The sequence below is a fragment of the Phaenicophaeus curvirostris genome, chromosome 1 (assembly GCF_032191515.1).
Source record: "Phaenicophaeus curvirostris isolate KB17595 chromosome 1, BPBGC_Pcur_1.0, whole genome shotgun sequence".
In the NCBI taxonomy this organism is placed as follows: domain Eukaryota; kingdom Metazoa; phylum Chordata; class Aves; order Cuculiformes; family Cuculidae; genus Phaenicophaeus; species Phaenicophaeus curvirostris.
The window spans coordinates 65,216,875-65,235,587 of record NC_091392.1 but is presented as its reverse complement, the minus strand read 5'-3'; the positions used below and the strand labels follow the sequence as shown (position 1 = coordinate 65,235,587).

At 47.4% G+C, this 18,713-nt stretch overlaps 1 protein-coding gene across 1 annotated transcript in view; it reads right to left on the bottom strand.

Moving 5' to 3' along the window:
* Positions 1-18,713, bottom strand: part of B4GALNT3 (beta-1,4-N-acetyl-galactosaminyltransferase 3) — a 70,909-nt gene that overhangs the window by 18,437 nt on the left and 33,759 nt on the right. Inside the window, exons 2-4 of the mRNA XM_069860668.1 lie at positions 8,892-8,995; positions 8,164-8,241; positions 158-253 (exon numbers count right to left, since the gene is read on the bottom strand). Of these exons, the coding sequence (XP_069716769.1) occupies positions 158-253; positions 8,164-8,241; positions 8,892-8,995 (278 nt within the window). The remainder of the gene's footprint in view (positions 1-157; positions 254-8,163; positions 8,242-8,891; positions 8,996-18,713) is intronic.

Genomic DNA, 18,713 nt, shown 5'->3' with positions numbered 1-18,713 from the left:
GAGATGGTGATGGAGAGGGAGGTGATGGACGCTCAGGATTCGAGGACAGAGGTGGTGATGGAGAGCAACAGGGACAGGACATGAAGGGAGCAGAGGTGATCCAGATGGGAAGCAGGGCTGGGAAGTGTAGGACAGAGAGTGCCAAATATTTACTTACGTGGGGGAAGAGGGGAAAGTGAAGGTTTTTCCTGAGCTGCTCAGTGGAGCTGCCACACCAGTCCTCAAACACGTGCAGATTGACCTGGCCCTGGAACTGGGGGACAGAAATGGGGCACCATGAATTGCTGCATCTCTCCCCTGTTCTGCCAAACCTGGCCACGGCCCCTGGCACTGGAGCGCTTGTGAGAGCAAAAGAAGATGCCATTGCTGTGATGGGCTGCTCTGCAGGAGACATCAACCCAGAGCCTTGTTTCCCATCTGCTAGGGGTTTGGGGGTGGTACAGGTGATAGTCTGAACAGCACCAGGGAACCGTGATAAATGCCTGACACACCTCAGTTAAGTGGGTGGGATTCACTGTACTTTGCCCCATCAAGGAGGTGTTTAATCAGAGGGCTGTGCTCTGAGGTAATGGTGTGAGACACTGTAGGGTGGCAATAACCCTCCATGACCTAGCAAAGAGAGTGCAAGGTCTTCTGTCATCCAAGAAAGTGCTTTGGACTCCCTCACCTTATCAGGACTACTTTCCTGACTCGAGAAAGAGGGTGCACACTAAGGAATGGAAATGGCAGACCCCTTTCTCAAAGCCTATCTGTGAGGTAAAGCCCATGGAGGATGGTAGGACAGGGAGACAGAGGCTCAGCAGGGCAGGTCAGTGAGCAGCACGGCTTCCACGTGCCCACAGAGACACAGAAACCTGTGGGGAGCAGGCATCCCCTCTCGGACAGCATAGGACGGTGTGCAGCGTGGGTATGGGTGGCTGTCCCTGCCAACCAGTCAGCCCCACGACGAGAGGCTGTCAGTGCCCAAAGGAAACCTGGAGCAGAGCTTTGCTGGGAAAAGCTTACTGACCACTGTGGGATTTCAGCAATATACTCCTCAAGGGACAGTTGCTTGCCAGAGCCATTGAGAAAGGAGGAGCTGGCTGCTCCCAGCAAGGTTCAAGTTCTCTGCCTGCAACCAAGGGAGCTGGATGCCGAAACCCTCCTCACAGGACTGGCATCCAACAGCAGATAATAAATACACGGGATACTGTAGAAGCTACCTTAGATGGGGAAATGCTGAAGAAAGGAATAGGGCTTGGGACTGGGGAGGTTTTGCTGTGGCCGTCTTGCTTATATAGGGGCAGTGTGAGCAGAGCTGGGGAAACAGCCTGAACAGCACCCAAATGTCTACAGATGGCAGCAAATTCTTACTTTTCACTGGGGAGCCTCCAGGAGGGCTAAAGCAGCACGGTGGAGGAGGGCCCAAGCCCTCCATGCACTCCTGGCAGAGAAACTGCTTCATGGAGTTATCACTCCCAGGATAGTGGGTTAGGGTTTCATTTTCTAATAAACTGTGGCTTGAAGGAAGGACGCAGAGCAGACTTGGCGTGGCACCAGCTTATGCAGTAATGCTCCTTGTAAGCTATGGGCTTTAGCCATGCACGTGAAAATCACCTCTGTGTGCCAAGCAAAACACATTCACAAACCACGGCTGTTCTTGAGTGGTGTCTTATCAGCCCCTTCTCACTGGTGTCTGCACTACCAGGGCTGGACTGATGTCTGCAAGTCCATGTTGTCCCCCACTACCTCCTTTTCTTTCCTCCTCTGCTGACAAGCCTCAGCTTGGATTCTGCTCATCAGGAAAGAAGAAAAGCTGTGAGACAACGTGGATATAATTCCCCAGAGTGACGCTGCACAAAATCAGAGAGGAACTACAGAGGACCTGGGGCAATGGATGCAGCCAAGAGAAACCTAGAACTCTGCACAGACTTGGGATACAAATAAATCACTGCAAGTGTGACAAACGCTGAACTGGGATGTAATTGCTGGGCTGTCCCATGCCCCTTGGCCAAATCCACGTTCGCACCCAGGGGTCTTAGACTACTTTTCTCAGCCAAATCAAATAATGACAATTGCTGTTTCTTGTGGAACATGAAATGAGGTGCAAACAGGCTGGATTCCCACAGCAAGTCCCCGCCAGAAACTGAGTCTTAAGGCAGTTTTCTGTGATCCACAAGTGATACTATTTTTTCTTCTTAGAGAACTGTTTGCAACTGCAGATTGCAGGCTCAGATCTCTATCAAACGTGGTGCAACACTCCCACACTGTGGAGAGGCTGGCATTGCAGTCCCTTCTGGCAAAGATAGACGTAGGGGGTGCTCACAACGAACAGGACTGCAACGGAGCTGATTTTGACATGGGGTAGTCCAAATGCCAAAACAGATCGTAGAATCACCAGGTTGGAAAAGACTTATTGGATCATCGAGTCCAACCATTCCTGTCTGCCACTAAACCACATCCCTTAGCACCTCATCTACCTGTCTTTTGAATACCTCCAGGAGTGATGACTCAACCACCTCCCTGGGCAGCCTCTGCCAGCACCCGATGACCCTTTCTGTGAAAAATTTCTTTCTGATATCCAGTCTGAGCCTCCCCTGGTGCAGCTTGAGGCCACTGCCCCTTGTCCTGTCCTCTGTCACTTGGGAGAAGAGGCCAGCACCCTCCTCTCCACAACCTCCTTTCAGGTAGTTGTAGAGAGCAATAAGGTCTCCTTTCAGCCTCCTCTTCTCCAGGCTAAACAACCTCAGCTCCCTCAGCTGCTTCTCGTAAGACTTGTTCTCCAGCCCCCTCACCAGCTTCATTGCTCTTCTCTGGACTCGCTCCAGAGCCTCAACATCCTTCTTGTGGTGAGGGGCCCAGAACTGAACACAGGATTCGAGGAGTGAGCTCACTAGTGCCAAGTACAGAGGGAGAATAACCCCTCTGGACCTGCTGGTCACAGCATTTCTGATACAAGCCAAGATGCCATTGGCCTTCTTGGCCACCTGGGCACACTGCTGGCTCATGTTCAGTCGCTGTCAACTAACACCCCCAGGTCTTTCTCCTCCAGGCAGCGTTCTAGCCACTCTTCTCCTACAACTGCACAGGGTTGTTGTGCCCCAAGGGCAGGACCCAGCATTTGGCCTTGTTAAACCTCATCCCATTGGACTCAGCCCAGCAGTCCAGCCTGTTCAGATCCCTTTGCAGAGCCTCCCTACCCTCCAGCAGATCAACACTTCCACCCAGCTTAGTGTCGTCTGCAACCTTGCTTAGGGTGCACTCAATGCCTTCATCCAGATTATTGACAAAGATCTTTATGAGGCAGATCCCGTAAGAATGGCTAGACTTGTTCAAATGTTTGCAGAGGAAAGTTGAAATAGTCGTATTCTAGTACAATACTGCAAAGTTTGGCAGTACTAAGGAGAGGGCAGCCTACTAAAAAATAAAGCAGGTTCCACTGTACTAGGTAGTCCACCAGTGTTGTAAAAGATGGTCCTTGAGATCTGTAGCTCAAAACTCACCTCCAAAGTCACCTGAGAGAAGATTCTGGCAGGAAGTAATGAGGTCGTTTCACTTTCCTGTGCTCACAGCTATTAGAAATAATTAACTGGTAAATAACAAGCATTTCTTGCATGCGCTTTCCGAGTCTTTTCTAAAGCAAAAGATTTTCTCCCAATATAGCAGATTAACTTACCCTCTACTTCCTCTGAAAGAGAAAAGAAAGACTGTATTGACAGATAAATGCTGCCTGCCAAAAGTGCTGCTCTGGGACTGAAAACTGAGCTAAGCTTTAATTTTAAGCCCCCACAAGCCCTCTGTGCAGCAGCTGTTTTGAAACCCTATCACCTCTGTCCCCCAACTCAACTCATGGCTGCCCATTGCAGGCAGCTGAGAAATTCCTCTGTTTGCTATTTGGGTCTCTTCTGGAACACACAGTAAAAATCTCCTGCTAGGGTTTTTGCTGCAGACTGCAGCAACAGATGAATGGCACCATCCCTCCCAGTTCACGGTCACAGCTCCTCAGAAACATCAATGGATTTTCTAGAACATGGCTACTGAGTTTGATGCCCCACCTTGGAACTCTCTCACTCTGAGTTTCAAAAGACGGGAACGTTAGGAGCTGGTAAGCAACAAGTAAAGCCTCCCTCCTCCCCTTAAAAACATCTGCTTTGAAAATTTTGGATAGACTGATCTGGCCAGAACCAGGAACAGAAGCCAACAGTTTGGGCCTTAAACAGAAGCTGGTATTAGGCAGCCTGTGACTCCCGATTTAGAGGTCTCCTCCTGCCCATCCCAGCCTCACCTCCCAGTCGCCTATAACCCCCCTGCTCAAACAGTAGCATTGCAAGAATGCAGCTCAGATCCAAACCAGGCACAGCTTGTGCACCAGCGGCACAGTCAGCACTGTGTGTTCACGCTCAGGAGCACACACGCAAGAGCTGTTATTCCCAAGAAGCTCTGGGCTGGCTGACACCCTCCTGAGCACAACGTCATGGGCACAAAGCGACAGCTCTGCCTGAGGGAAGGGAGAGCTGAACCTTAAGAAGTGCAGAAAAGAAAGAGCTGGGACAAATCCCTGCTTGGGTATTAACACAGCAGCCTCCACGCTTCAGGAGTGATGCTGGGCTCCCAGCCCCGACATCCACCCTTCCCGCTGAGTGTGCTGAATTAACACCCGCCTGAAGCCCTGGCTTTGTGTGAAAAGACTGGTATTTCCGCTTCCTTCCAGTGAGGAATTTTATGTTACCAGACCCTCCTAGGAAAACAGACCAAAAAGGAGGATCAGGCACACAGACAGCACAGCCCAAACTCTGCCATGTCAAAACAGCCCAAGGGGATGGCGCCACACACTCAGCAGCTCCTGGTGAGCAAGGAGCCCCAGAGAAGAAAGGTGAAGGAGGCCAGTAGAGGAGGCCAGGGGCAAGCAGCAAAGCCGGGAGGATTGCAGCAGCAGTGACATGACCTGCTGCACTGTAACTGGAGCGGGATGGAAAAGAGAGATCTTTCCTATTTTAATCCTGGGCAGCTTTGGCACCTCAGAGGCCAATCAGCTGCGTGGCTGCGTGCAGCTCAGGGACCACGCAGTGCCGAGGACGATAAAACAGGGCACAGAGAGGGCCTGACTCAGGGAAGAAAGACGACATTGTGCAGCCAACTGGAAACTCATGAGTTTATAAGACTCCTCTGTCTCTGCAGAGTAGCCACAGCCCCTCCTCCTGCCTGGCCCAGCTTCCCTGACTGATTGACATTCAGCAGCCAGCAGCTGGGCTTCGCTACAAGCTCTGCTGCGCTGGGCACTTGCAGGAATCCATCAAGACAAGTTATTAACAAAGTCCCCCTGTCCCATTGACCCCTGATACCTGATGGGTGCAAGTGGATGAGGATGGGATGTGGGCAGGGACAAAGTGAGCAGGAATAGTTGTGTTCTTTTAGTTCTTTTAGGAAAGGATGCTTCCTTCTAGGGCTCGCTGGGGGCAAAGAGATAGGCTGGCACAATGCTCGGGATTCATGCAGCACCAATGCACCTATACAGGTGCTGCCTGCAAGGTGCTGCACTCCTAGATGTCCCTCACACCTCCTTCCAACCAGAATGAAGTCCTGAGGCTGCACAGACACAAAGGAGGAATGTTTCAAATGCCCCCCAGCACAGCCTAGATCTTTCTCCTCTCACAGCTGAACAGAGGTTTTTGCAGAGGGAAATTAAAAGGATCAGGCTAACCAGGCAGATTTCTGACAATTCACCTCCCATCCCTACAGCACTGACATTCAGGGTCCCACAATGCAGGTTCGCCCTGCTGATGGCCAGGTACTTCTCTAAATCAATGAAACTAAACCCCCTACATCTCTCTAGCCTGATGGGGCAGTGGGTGACGCTGGCAGCTGGAAGACTTTGCTCTGGAGCCTAGAGGGACAGTGGCAGTGGGGACTGTAGGCACAGGCACCCTGAAGAACAGAGGAGTAAGTCTGAACCCAGTTCTACCCCATACTCAGGGTATAACTTCATTAGGGATTTCCTATGCACACACTTTCCCACCATGCTATCTAAGGCTGAAGGCTTACACTGTTGATTTAGTCTCCTGAAACTAGAAAGCTGTCTTTTCTGGGCCAGGCTGGCTGCCAGCTTACCTCGCAACTCTATTAATTATTTATTTTTTACTGGAATATACCTCTGTATTCAAACAAAACCCAGCTACCCCATCTGTGGGAGGTAACCTACTGCCCCTCACCCCAGGAATCAGGCTGCAATTAAGTTCTTAGAGATACTGAAGGAAGGGCACAATGGGATCATAGACCCTGAGTAATTAATTTAGGCAGAGTTACAGAAGAACTTAATCCTCGGGCAAGGAAAATTTTCAGCTGGTGGTTGAGAGGACAGCAAGCAGCTCTATACAGAGCTGTGCCCATTGATCCCTCTCCATCTACTGCAGCTGGCACTGGTGAACCACTGGCCTCTGAGGGTCAGGATGGCTCTTCTGACCCTCTGGGTACAGACAGAGTTGCAGCTATGGCAGGAGATTTTACTTTATAGAGACAAAATGAAAACTGGTGAAGGAGGCAGGTGCTTCACAGGAGCAGCATTAGAAGCAGCTGATGGAGAAGAATGGTAGGGTGTGTGAGTCGGGTACGGCCGTGCAAACCAGTTCCCCAGTCTGGTATCTGCATGCCCTGGGTCTTCAAGTCTTCTCGCAGCGTATCTGTCACTCGCCACCTCACACAGTGCATGCCTAGGGTACCCACAAATACCCAGCCCAGATGGTCTGAGCCAACAGACCTGATATCTGCAGGGAACGTATGCAACACCTGGCATAGGGTCATCCTGCAGAGCACACCCCAAGTCCTGCTCCTTCCCCTTGGCCAGCACATTCTCTGCTTGCTTCTCATTTGTCAGTGCCACACCAGAACAGCAGGTTTGCAGGCTAGTGGGTGCCCAGCTCAGTGCCGTGGCATGCAAGGGCATGAAGTCACCCCACCAGCAGAGCAGAGGGGATTGCAGATCATCCCTGTGCTAAACACATACAACACATACCTTCGCCCAAGCCACAGTGTGCACTCCACTAGTTGCATTTCTAACCCAGTAAAGGCTCACTGCACCCCACTGCTGTCAGGTTTCAAGACTGACAGGCTTTTGAGAAACCACCAGGGAGGGGATCAGAGACATTGGACAAAGCCTCAGGGAAGGGGTAGCAGTAACTGCTCTGTGTTGTCCCTGCATGCAGCAGCAGCTCTGGCTCTGACATCCCGCTGGCTCCTTGTCAGCAGCTGCTTTTGAGGGTGGGGGCAGCCCTGTCTGTATGCTGCCTGCAAGGCTCTGTGGCCACAGGAAGTTTCCAGGCCCCAGCTGGGACTGGCATTCGCTGGAGGTGATGCAGAACAGACCAGTGGCCAGGTCTGGTTCTGGTGCTGGCTGACTTCAGGAAAGCTTTAGCTCATGCTGTGGGGATCTAAACTGCTCAGTGTGATGGCTGGAGGAAGGCGCTTTGCCTCCACCATCCAGTGATCACCTCATGCCCTGAGCACAGGGACAGCTGCAAAGCTCTTTCTAATTTGTGTGGGTCTCTAATCACCTTGAGGAATTTAGTGACTCCATTAGTCAAATGCCCCCTGGCTGGTGCCCCTCTCATTATCAGTAAGCTGCATTGCTCCCTTATCTGAAGAGGAATGTTGAGATAAGGGAATAGTGGAGGAAAGAGGTATGAAGGAAACACAGAGAATGTTTACCCCAGTCTTCAAGGGTCACCAGAGAAGGTCTCTTCATCAGAAGAGTCACTGAAGTGGAGAAATCTCTACATCGGACGCACTGGGGTTGGAGAAGCAAGTACCAGAGCAATAGCAGAGCGTGACAGTTGTGCGTGCCACAGTTGTGTATTTGCTTGTTGAATGCTTGGTCCTACACACTCCAAGCCCTGAACAAACTTCATATTTCCAGAAGATAGCAGGCTGTCTGCTCTCAGGGGTTTGTAGGTGGGTGCTTAGTGCCTTAATACCTGACGGAGACGCCGAATTATCAGAAATCTGGACACTCCTGTCTTTCTAGATGATTACTCAGGTCTATAAGTGTCATTAAACCAATAGCGGGTGATAAGGAATGGACTCTAAGTGAAGAAAATTCATTTCTTGGCTGAGGTTCCTGCCTTCCGGTCTTGCTGCACAGGTCTCTAGCTACAGCGCCCTCACAAAAATTCTATGGAGAAAGGCACTCACCTCTGGCATCCAGGGGACAGGGCTGTCCACAGCTGCATAATTTGATCTATTCCTCCTGCCTCTTTGCAGTTCTTGTTTCTGAAATACAAGTAGAGGAAAGTAAAAAAAAAAATAAATAAATGACCCAGCACTGACACATACACAAGAAGGCCAAGAACATGTGAGAAAAAAAGCAAGTTTCCAACCTCTGTTTCCAATGGACAGGCCAGCTATCATGGCCATAGTGGAGTGAAAATGCTCTTTAGCTTTTTGACAGCAAATTTCCATGGTGAGCTACCAAGGGGAAAGGATGCTGGCACTTTATAACTGTTTGCTAGCACAGAGCTAAAACTTGAGCCTTTTTTTCCTTTATTTTGTTGCCCACCCCTTCAAAAGGTCCAAGTGGTAGTTCTTTCAACACTTCCTTCAGGTAACAGGACTGAGGTGTGCTTCACTAGAGAGCTATAAACTGTCTCCTGACCTTTCATTTCTGTTTCCATTTGGCTTAGTGCTACCTTCCTGTGCCACATACCAGTCAGCTTCAGCCCACCACTGCAGCTTAATATCTCTAAAATAACTTAATTGACTACAGCGGAGTCATTGTACATTCACATTGCTGTGAGTCAGCTCAGATTTTGCCCTGTGACATGCTCTTTTTCTGCATGAAGAGAGAGCTCTCTCTTGGCACCAGCATCAGAAAGGAAGGTCTGCCCTTCCAAGCGTTCAGAAGACATCCCAAGCCTCCTCACCTGGTGTCTCAGCTTCTGCAGATAGTAAAACTGAAGGCTTGGGTTCCCACCTGGGACATTCTTGTCTGCCAGAGCCTTAGCCAGCTCCCTCCAGCTTTCATATCCTGTGCAGAAGAAACAGAAAGAGATGTCAGTGTATGGGGTAAAAAAAGAAGCCGCAGCAGTTACCAGAATAAACTAGTCCTTTGTGAGGCTGAGAGACCTCTAATATTTTAGAGTGGTCCAGCAGAGACTAGGACTTGTTTACATTACTTGGAGTTGGCAGACTGACATAGAGAGAAATTGCCTTTGTCTTCCTTAAAAGCTCTTCCTTCCTTCTTATTAAATCGTTATATTAAAGATTCATCATAGTATTAAAATACATGTCAGAGATATCATTATTCACCACAAGACTGGGAACCTCTTTGTAGATCCCTCAGATGATCCCAATCCCATTGGTCAAATTAAAGACAAGCCTGTATTTTATGGTGTTTTTAACTAGCAATCTCAAAGAAAAAAGTGTAAGACAATAACCATACTTCTAATTAGTTTAACTACCAAAAGAATGTTATTCTGAACATGCATCCATTTGTACAATAAAAGCTTTCAATCTTCTTTCCTTGAAGGAAAAGAACACACCTGATTGGACATTCAGCTGTAATGCCTAAAACATTAGCAGTGATGTCAAAGAATGCCATTATCTAAGTGAAGTCAGCTTCCATCTCCAAAAGCAACTTCATCTGACAACACCTTCCCTCCCAGTCTACTAAATCCAGAGAGCAGGATATATTTTTTGTTTTCTTCTAAAATTCTGTTGGCCTCCAGGGCTTAGGAAGGACAAAGGCAAGTAGATGCAGTATAACCTTGTAACTCTCCATAACCACTGTCCATATCACTAACGAGACAGAGCAGAGCTCATGCCTCCCAGGAGTTTTATGGTGGCTCACACCATGTGGTTTTCAGATCTGCTAAACATTTTGGCATTGAGTCAGCAACTAACCAACCTGCCAGCAGCTCAGCACTGTGCTCACACCACATGACAGCTTAACTGAGAAGAGCACAAGTGCCAAAACCTCCACAAGCATTAGTTAGTCCCAGGCTGGTGGCAGACCAGCTCAGTATCCATGGACCAGGGAGCCGAGCCAGGCTCTTTGCCTATTATCTTTAAAAATAGAAATAACCTTCAAAGCTTTAGGAGGTCCAGAGAAGTTGGCTGCCTTAGTATATACTCGAAACTAGTAGGATGTTTCCCTGAGCATTGAGGAGAATGGTCTGAGCCTTCTGTACTGCTCCTGCAACCAGCAGTGGCAGGGACATGTTCTGAGCGAGCAGCACAGCCCACTGCTATGGAAACCTCCACTGTTTCAGAGCCAGCATACCCATCTTCACCCAACCCACTTATCTTGACCCTGCTTACCCAACCCAGCAGGGCAGGAGATGCACTGTGGCTTAAGTAGGAGCATGCTCCATCAGTTTGCTTTGGAGGGGGCATCTGAAAGCCACAAACTATCAGTTCCAAAACATCTTCGAACTATACAGAGGCCAAGGCAAACCTAAAACAAGCCCAGGAACTAGAGTTCACAAATAGCCCTTCAGCAGATCCTACTCTCTGGCTGTGTTAAACTCTTATGCACCTACAAACAGGATTGCAAAACTCTCTCTACTTGCTCCTGAACCTGGGTGCTGCGGGGTCTGGCAGAGATTAGCAGATGTTGAAGCTGCCTCCTATGACATGGGGAAAAAAGAAGATAATTAATGAAAAGATAGTGCAAGAAATGCGGAAAATGAGAAGTAGTCAGAGATGCAGTGGAGAAACAAGACTTGGAGGCAACTAGGGTATCCTGCTCTCCAGATTAAGTGTTGGCTTAGATGTGTGGGTTTCATTCAGGGCCTGTTACATGCTGTTCAGCCACAAATCTCTGATCTAGGTTTTCCTATCCTCAGATTCTGAGCTGAAGCCACAGTTTAAGTTTATAACTGAAAGTATCAATATTAGTATTTATCTTCTGCTGAAAATTTTTCAGTCAGACACTACAGGTGAGTAATCTATGATTAACGCAGCAAAGCACATCTCGTGCTTCAGGGACTGACTGTCATGGGAAAGGAGGTGAAAATCCTGTATCTTCACATAAAATAATGTATAACTGGTGAGCTTCAACCTCGTTCAGAGCAACGAGGTAGGAACCACTGTTTCCAAGTGCCCTGCACCTGGACACACCGCTCCACTTGCAATGGGGCTGAAACAGTTTGCATGAAATTCAGCACTCATTACTTTGAGGGCTCATTGTACTCGCGAGAGAGGGGAGCACACTTTTTTTCCAGAGGAGAGAGGCAGAAGAGTGGGACTGGCTAAATAAGAGAGGAACCAAGTAAAACAGGAATAAAATAATAATAATAAAAAAGCAGGAATAAAAATTGGTTCACTCCTGGAGATTCGCCGAGGTAGGACACAAACAGAAACAGTCTTTTCTTTTTGTGCAGAGGGGAGAGATTAATGGGTTTTGTTATTAAAGTCAGAACTTCACTGATTTGTGAAGCTAGTTCATGATGAAGCATCAGGAACCAGCCTCTCCTGGGAAAAGGATGCTGGCCACCACAGCCAGCCACTTGGGTCGCTCTACCACGGTGACTCCCAGGCTCATTTGTACTTCAGTTCCTGCAAACGGCTGGCACAGAGCCTGCCTCCCAGCAAACAGAGCCGCCTGGCTGCACACAAGTGCCAACAGCTGACATTTCTCTGACCCTTGGAAAAGAGAAGAAAGGGGAGCAATTCTCTGTGTTGTGCAAATATTTACCTAACACTTACATCAGCCAAACACCGAAGAGACAAAACAGCTAGGAGTTAATCTGGAAGTAGTGATTTCCTTGCTGAGCAATTTGCACTTTGGCAGGCTAATTCCTCAGTGTGATAGAAATGATTTTTCAGAAAATAATAGGATAAACACTCGCCTCAGAGAAAGTTCTTGGCACTCCAGTTCCTCTCCAAAAGATTGGCTTTTCCCTTGGGATCTCCATGGGGCACCCTTGGAGAAGAATCTGTCTTGGCTCACATGTTCCTCCCTAGGAGCAGGGAGAGCAATAGAAAAGAGACAAGAGTTCCTCCACCTTCCCGTAGCCAGAAGACCTGTCAAGGCCAACCTCTGATTGAGGACACAGTGCAGGTTTTCTCCCCAGCACACGCCACAGGATTCAACACATCACCTTGTACGTATAATCTCCTATAAGTGGACAGCAGAGTTGTGTGGCTACATCCATTGCTCTGTCTCAAGAGCACCAGAGCGAGGTGGTCCACCACAGGTTTGGCCCATCCTTGGGGTCTCCAAGAGCTCTGCACAGCATCCCAGCTACTGGAGCACTTTCTTGATGGCTATTTAAAGTCAACAAGAATAAGGGGGAATGCCAGAACTATTAGCTTTGATGGTTTTGCTCCAGCCTCTCTACAAAACTAGTTCTGGTTAGGATGGGAAAGGAAAAAAAAATGGGAAAGCAGAAATCAAAGGCTTGGGAAGAACCTGTCCCACAGCCAGGTGAATGGCTGAAGATTTTGGGCCAGGCTTTTGTAGCCATTAGCCTGTCAGACAGATGTCAGGCCAGCTCCTGGCCTTCCTCTTTTCTGCGTATTTACCTCACACCACTTCCTTAAGCACACCAGTTGTTTTCCAAGGCTATTTTTTCACCACAATCCCCTCCATGGAATCCCCCTCTTTGGCATTGGGACCAGCCTCCCTATAGCCACAAGGGATGGTTCACAGTAGTGATTCACCTAAAATCTAACCCAGAAGAAAGGCACATCACTTTCTGCCAGGCCAGCTGCCCAAGCAAGCCGGCTGGTAGCCACAGAAGCACCACAGCAGACCCCATTAGCCAGGGTGAAGCAGCACGCATGCTTCCAGCAATGTGTGGTTACAGCACACAAGGTGCTATGTCAAACCTGTCCCTTCACCAGCCCTCACCTGCACAACCCATGCCTGGCACCAGAGCATCGTGGACAAGGAGATTTGTATGATTTTGTGCTGAGTGACCTGATGAGCAAGGAGATTGTTCTCAAAGGCACCATGGAGTGGCAGAACAGTCAGATTCATGTATGTCACTGACAAGAGGTTTGTGCAGAGTCTACCCAAACTGCACGTTTTATACTCACTCCAACCTTCGGGGCATTTTCCTTATGTCTACAACCAGACAGGTGGCCAAACTACTTTCTACAAGCAGAGCACCACCTTTCTTTCTCCCTTTATGCACTGGTGGTCCAAGGTTCAAGCCTTACTGGGATCAGCCACCACCCAGGAAAGCGAGGATGGTTCTTCTTTGGAGAAAAGGGGTTCTTTTTCTCCCTGTTCCTGTCAGGCAGGCTGGTAGCTGCCTGCTGAGGACTCAAGTGCCCACTGGGGCTCAGGCTTGGCTGCCCCTATAGATTTGAGATTGGAAGCCCTCAGGATGTGAGCTCTCTTCTGGAAACAGGCAAGTGGACAAGAAGAAAAGAGACCAAAGAGTAGGCTGAAACAGATGCTGCATCCTACAGCAGAAACTCCCACAAGAGGCAGCTGGGTCTGGGGCCAGTTGCCCACAGAGCCAGCAGACCAACTGTTAAGGGACAGAAAAGCTGTAACAAGAGGAAATAAGATGAAGATATTTCTTGCCTTAGGTCCAGTCAGGGCCCAGGGCCATGTCTGCCTCTTCTCAGCTATGCCTTTGACTGGTCTCAGGTTAAAAGGCAGCAAAGAATGCTGCAGAAACAGCAAGTGGAGATGGGGAGATCTCATCCAGCAGTTATGACTCTGCCAGAGCAACCCACTTGAAGCCCAGCTCAAGAACAAATTAAAAAAAATATTAAAAAGCAGAAAGCCACAGCCAGAGATAAGACATAGCAGTACCTGGAGAGCTATCAGGCCTCAGGGCAGAAGCGGGAGCAGAGCTACTGTCTTTTCAAAGATTTGATCCACCACTTCTGTGCCTTTGGCCCCAGCCAGCACTTGAGGTTTCAATTAGTCTGTGAAGGTACCCAGCAACTGTGCAAGAGGGAAATCCCAGACCCACTCAGATAATCAGCCTCCCCTCTGAAGGATGAGATTTGATTACTTCACTGTTGTTACTGCTGCTTACATGGCTGCAAATGCTATAAAAGCCTACTTGCTATCCAGCTCTTTGGTAACCCTGCTAAATGATTTCACTCAGCAGCCTCAGGAAACAGCAGGTCCACAGGCTGCTTTGCACATAAAGCATCTTCCTTCTGATTTGAAACTATCCTCCTCCTCTTTTGTCACAGGGACAGAAGAAAAAAGCAGGCATGAATGGGGCTTTTGTTCTTCATTACCTGAAGTATCTACAACCCCTCAGTGTGGCAGAATGTTTTAACTCTCTCTTGGAAGTCTTATTTCTCCTCTTATCCTGGTTCATTTTTTTCAACCTGGTGTTAACTCACAGGACTCCAACATGATTTGAGGTCTTTCCCAGTATTATTCCTGGCTGAACAGGTATGCGGGGGACATACCCAATACCCCTAAATATTATCATTAGAAGGCTTGCAAACATACTAGTCCAAAAGATGCTGGAGAAGGTTGCTTGAAACTGAATATGGAATCAGAATATTTTGGGTTGGAAGGGACCTTAAAGATCACCTCGTTCCAAACCCCCTGCCGTGGGCAGGGACACCTCTCACTAGACCAGGCTGCCCAAGGCCCCATCCAACCTGGTCTTAAACACCTCCAGGGATGGAGCATCCACTAATTCCCTGGGCAACCTGTGCCACTGTCTCACCACTCCTATGGTGAAGAAATTCTTCCTTATGTCAAGCCTAAATCTGCGCCTCTCCAGTTTATACCCGTTCCTCCTTGTCCTATCACTACAATATGACATAGGAGCTCAACTCAGGGAGCTATTTTCAGTCCCCTCAGTGTCACAGGCAGTGAGGTTGAGGTCCAGTCACCAAATACTTCTGGCCAGTGAGATATTGGGCACAAGCTGCCATGCCATGCTGTGCACCCTAGGCAGCATGGTCTGGTGACGGCAGCCTGACGGTGGCCATCTCCTTGCCACCTGTCCAAGGCAGTGCTGCATCATGCTCTGGGGAACAGGGTACTTAGAGAGTCTGACTTGCCTTTCATTCACCCTGACAAGAGTAAACCCCTATTGCCAGTGCCACACTGCAAGGGAAGTAGCGCCTACCTCCTGGTCTACCACACAAAGGTATGCAGCCCCACAACAACAAGTGCACAAAGTATAAATATGAGGTGTAAACTGGACTCCTAAAAACTGAGATGGGATGGAAGGATAAAATGCAATGGCACAGCCAATGGTTTCTGGCCATAGGGGTGAGAGAAGGTTAGGTCAAGCCATGAATCATAGACAGAGAGGGCAGAGAAACTATCAAAAAAAAATAATTCAAGGGTAAACTCAGACCAAGATACTCTCTCTGGTTACTTATTTAAGTCAATAAAAGGCATACACAGAGAAGAGTGAACTCCATGCCCTCAGAACAAGTTCAGAATTACATTCTTGGAGTTAAATGGATTCAAGACATTAAGAAAGCTGGTGTTAACAGAAGGAGCCCTGCAAACCTTTCCATTTCTGGTTAGCACAGAACCCTGCAAATATGATTGCTGACCTCCTCCAGGGATAAATCACAGGTTATAGACCATATGTGCAGGCATAAATTACTCCATGCTTGCTCCAATTACAACTCTGATTCACTGCTTTGTGAAGCTGCATGGCTTTGCTGTCTACAAGTTTGCAAACTCTGACAATAAGTTGCAGAACATTAGAAGTACATGAAGTATTTGATGGAGGAAAAGGCAGGAGCACTGCACTCAGGAATAAGAGAGGAAAGTGAGCAGTTGTAACAACCCAGGACATTCATGCAGTCTCACCTTCTAAATAATACCTTGCTGCTGTTGCCCTCTAGATGTAAGAAACGTGTGTCATTAATGAAGGGAGGAACTGAAAAGCCGTGACTGTGGCAGTAATCTGTTTTGTGGAAGATAAAATTCAAATCTTGCTTCTGCCAATAAAATTTCCATTGCCCCAGTTAAGTCATGAAATCCACCTATACCACAAAACTATCTGGCAAACATTGCCTGACTTCTGAGAGCTCAGTGAAGATACACAAATGGAGATGCAATGCTGAATTTGAGTGAGAAAGTCCATGATGCTGCTGCCAGTTATACTACTATTCAAAATTACAGGGCTGAGCTCAGAAAACAGCTCCACAAATGCTCCATTTCAACCTAGTGTATGTTAGAGTAAGGTAACTACAAATTGTTGCTTACCTGCACTTGTCAAGCTGAAGGCAGAGGACATTCAGGAGCCAATACCAACGTGGACGGGTGGCTACAACCTCCGGCCTGCTGAGGTGCCCAGCAGAGTCACGGGGCAATTACAGCTAACAGGGGCCCAGAGCCATGGAGATGTGTCCCCTCTCCTGATCATCTTCACGTCTCTAACCACGGAACTTAATTCCTCCTCACCTTCCTCTCTTGCCTCTGCAATGTTGCACTACGGAGCCCTGAAGGATTAGACTGGGGAAAGGGAAAGAGCAGGGTACTTTGTTTTTCAGAGGAAAGAGTCAACATTGACTCAAAGGAAGCCTGAGATGAAGAGCACTTAGTGCTGCTTTTAGAAACATAAGATGAAGACCGTAACTTTTACACTGCTACCTTCCACGGCAAAAGGGTAGAAACGCCTTCTGTTCTGCTACTCTTTTGCAGTAATCTGCAGGTCATCTTAACCACACAAAACACATGCAGAGGCTTTTAAATAATAAAATACATTTTCAACATTATGGCCACAATAGCTGTGCAGTTAAAACTATTAAATGCTGACAAGTTCAACTCTTTAATTTACAGAACGTGTGGCAGTTGTCCTGCAATTACAGTGCGCTTACCCTTACATATCGTGCTGTCCACAGGCTGAATCTTTATCTGTATCCTCTTCAGATATTGCCATCAAAAAGCAGTCTCTCATTTCTTACATTCTTCATGCACAGCAACAGATTTCTCAAAACAGCCGTAGCTGGTGTTAAAAAGAGCTGCTTCCAGTTATACCAAGATCAAGGGTATTTGAGTAGTTTACATCACAGTATCCCGCTTATCAAGCCAGGCTTTTGCCAGTCATTGTCTTTAAAATATGGAATTTACATCAAACTATTTACTGATGGGAGATCAAGATGTTTGGCTTGCTTGAATTTGCAGTGCTTGGAAAAGCTGGCAGGTTGACAGAAAAGCAAAGGATCGGGCGTTTCGATAAAAGTCTGAGTTTTTACTTTTACTCCTGCTTATAAGACCAAAATAATTTGCTACTTTGTGGACTCTGGTTTCATGCCTTCTTCTCTCTGCTCTCCAATTTTTTTTTTGTAAGTGGTAACATCTGACATTATTTTTGGAACAAAAATACCTTTAATTCTAGAACACCTACATAGGTTTCTACCAATTCAGTCCCCATGACCACATCCTCAACTGCTGACTCACACTCCACAGATCTGCATACAGTCTGCCTTTTCTTTCTTTAAATAAAAATAGTAATAAACTGGCCTTGAAGGTGACTAGCATGAAAAGCAAATGTTCCACCTGGTTATGACCACTGCAAGTAATATTCCTGGCACACTCTCCTTCATCTGGAGGCACCGGTGAAGCCATGTCCTTAGAGGCGCAAGAGGCACTAAAGGCCTGTTATACTGCAGTAACAAGTTAATTAAAGCTAATGTTTGCTTCTGTATATCATCAGCTCAGTGCAGCAAATTGTATGCACTGCACTTGGAGACAAAGCTCAGAGGCTTCCTGCCCACTTTTATTCCTATGTACAGCAGCATCAGTAAGGACTTGCTGTAAAAAGAAGCACATTTCTAAATGCTTTCAACCATGAACTGATTTGTTGCTTTGATGTCCATGGTATCTGAACAAATGCAATGAGTAAGAAGCAACACATGTATGTGGCTTCCCTCCTCGGAGCACAGGTAGGTACCTGCAAAACTAAAGAAAGAAAACATCATTTCTATGCTCAGCAGTCTTTGCCACCTTTTTTTCTTTTTGCAACAAGGCTGTGCCCAAGAAAATTCAACATGGTTATCCATGCAGCTTTCAGAAAGCTTTGGTAAGTGCATTTTTCTCAACCGATTCAAACACTGCAGCACACAGACTGCTCAAAGAGCTTTCCAAGAGATTTTTTTTTTGATACCAGAGCTGTCTAGGATGTCAAAGATGTAAAACTGAACATCAGCTGTGCATTGTCAGACCTTCAAATGAGTATTTGCTATTTCTTTACTGATCATAGCTAACACATTATTTCTGATATCTTGGATGGGGATTTTCCTAAAGGCTCAACGGTTTGCTTCTTCTGTGTAGATGCAGCTTTCCCAAAGTATATGCTTGCAGCCTCATCTTCAGTCAAGTTCTGTTGAACTTTGTGCTCTAGCAAATGTCATCCACTATGTCCATGAAAAACAAAAAAACAAAACCCCACAACTTATTTATTTCTCTGCTTGCCATTTATATTTGCCATTTTGCTCAAAGCTGCTGTAGCCATTTTCTTCCCCTGAATTCACCTCAAAGGCAGCAATCCACTCCCACTCAAATGTATTTTTTCCACAGTCCGTGAGCATTGTGGCAAAACTATTACCCTACGCTATCAGTTTCATTGGTGACTAGAGGCAGTCTAGGGACCAGACCAAAGCAAGAGAGGAATTACGATGAAGAACAGGCTGGACAACCATCCGCCAGAAATGGTGCAGGTAAGGCTGACCCAACCCTGAAGCAATGAAACAAACTAAACTGACACTTTTGAAAGTCACTCCAGAAATACCTTACGATTTGTTTAAATTGTTTTCATTTGCCCTTGTTACTGAGGGCAACAGAA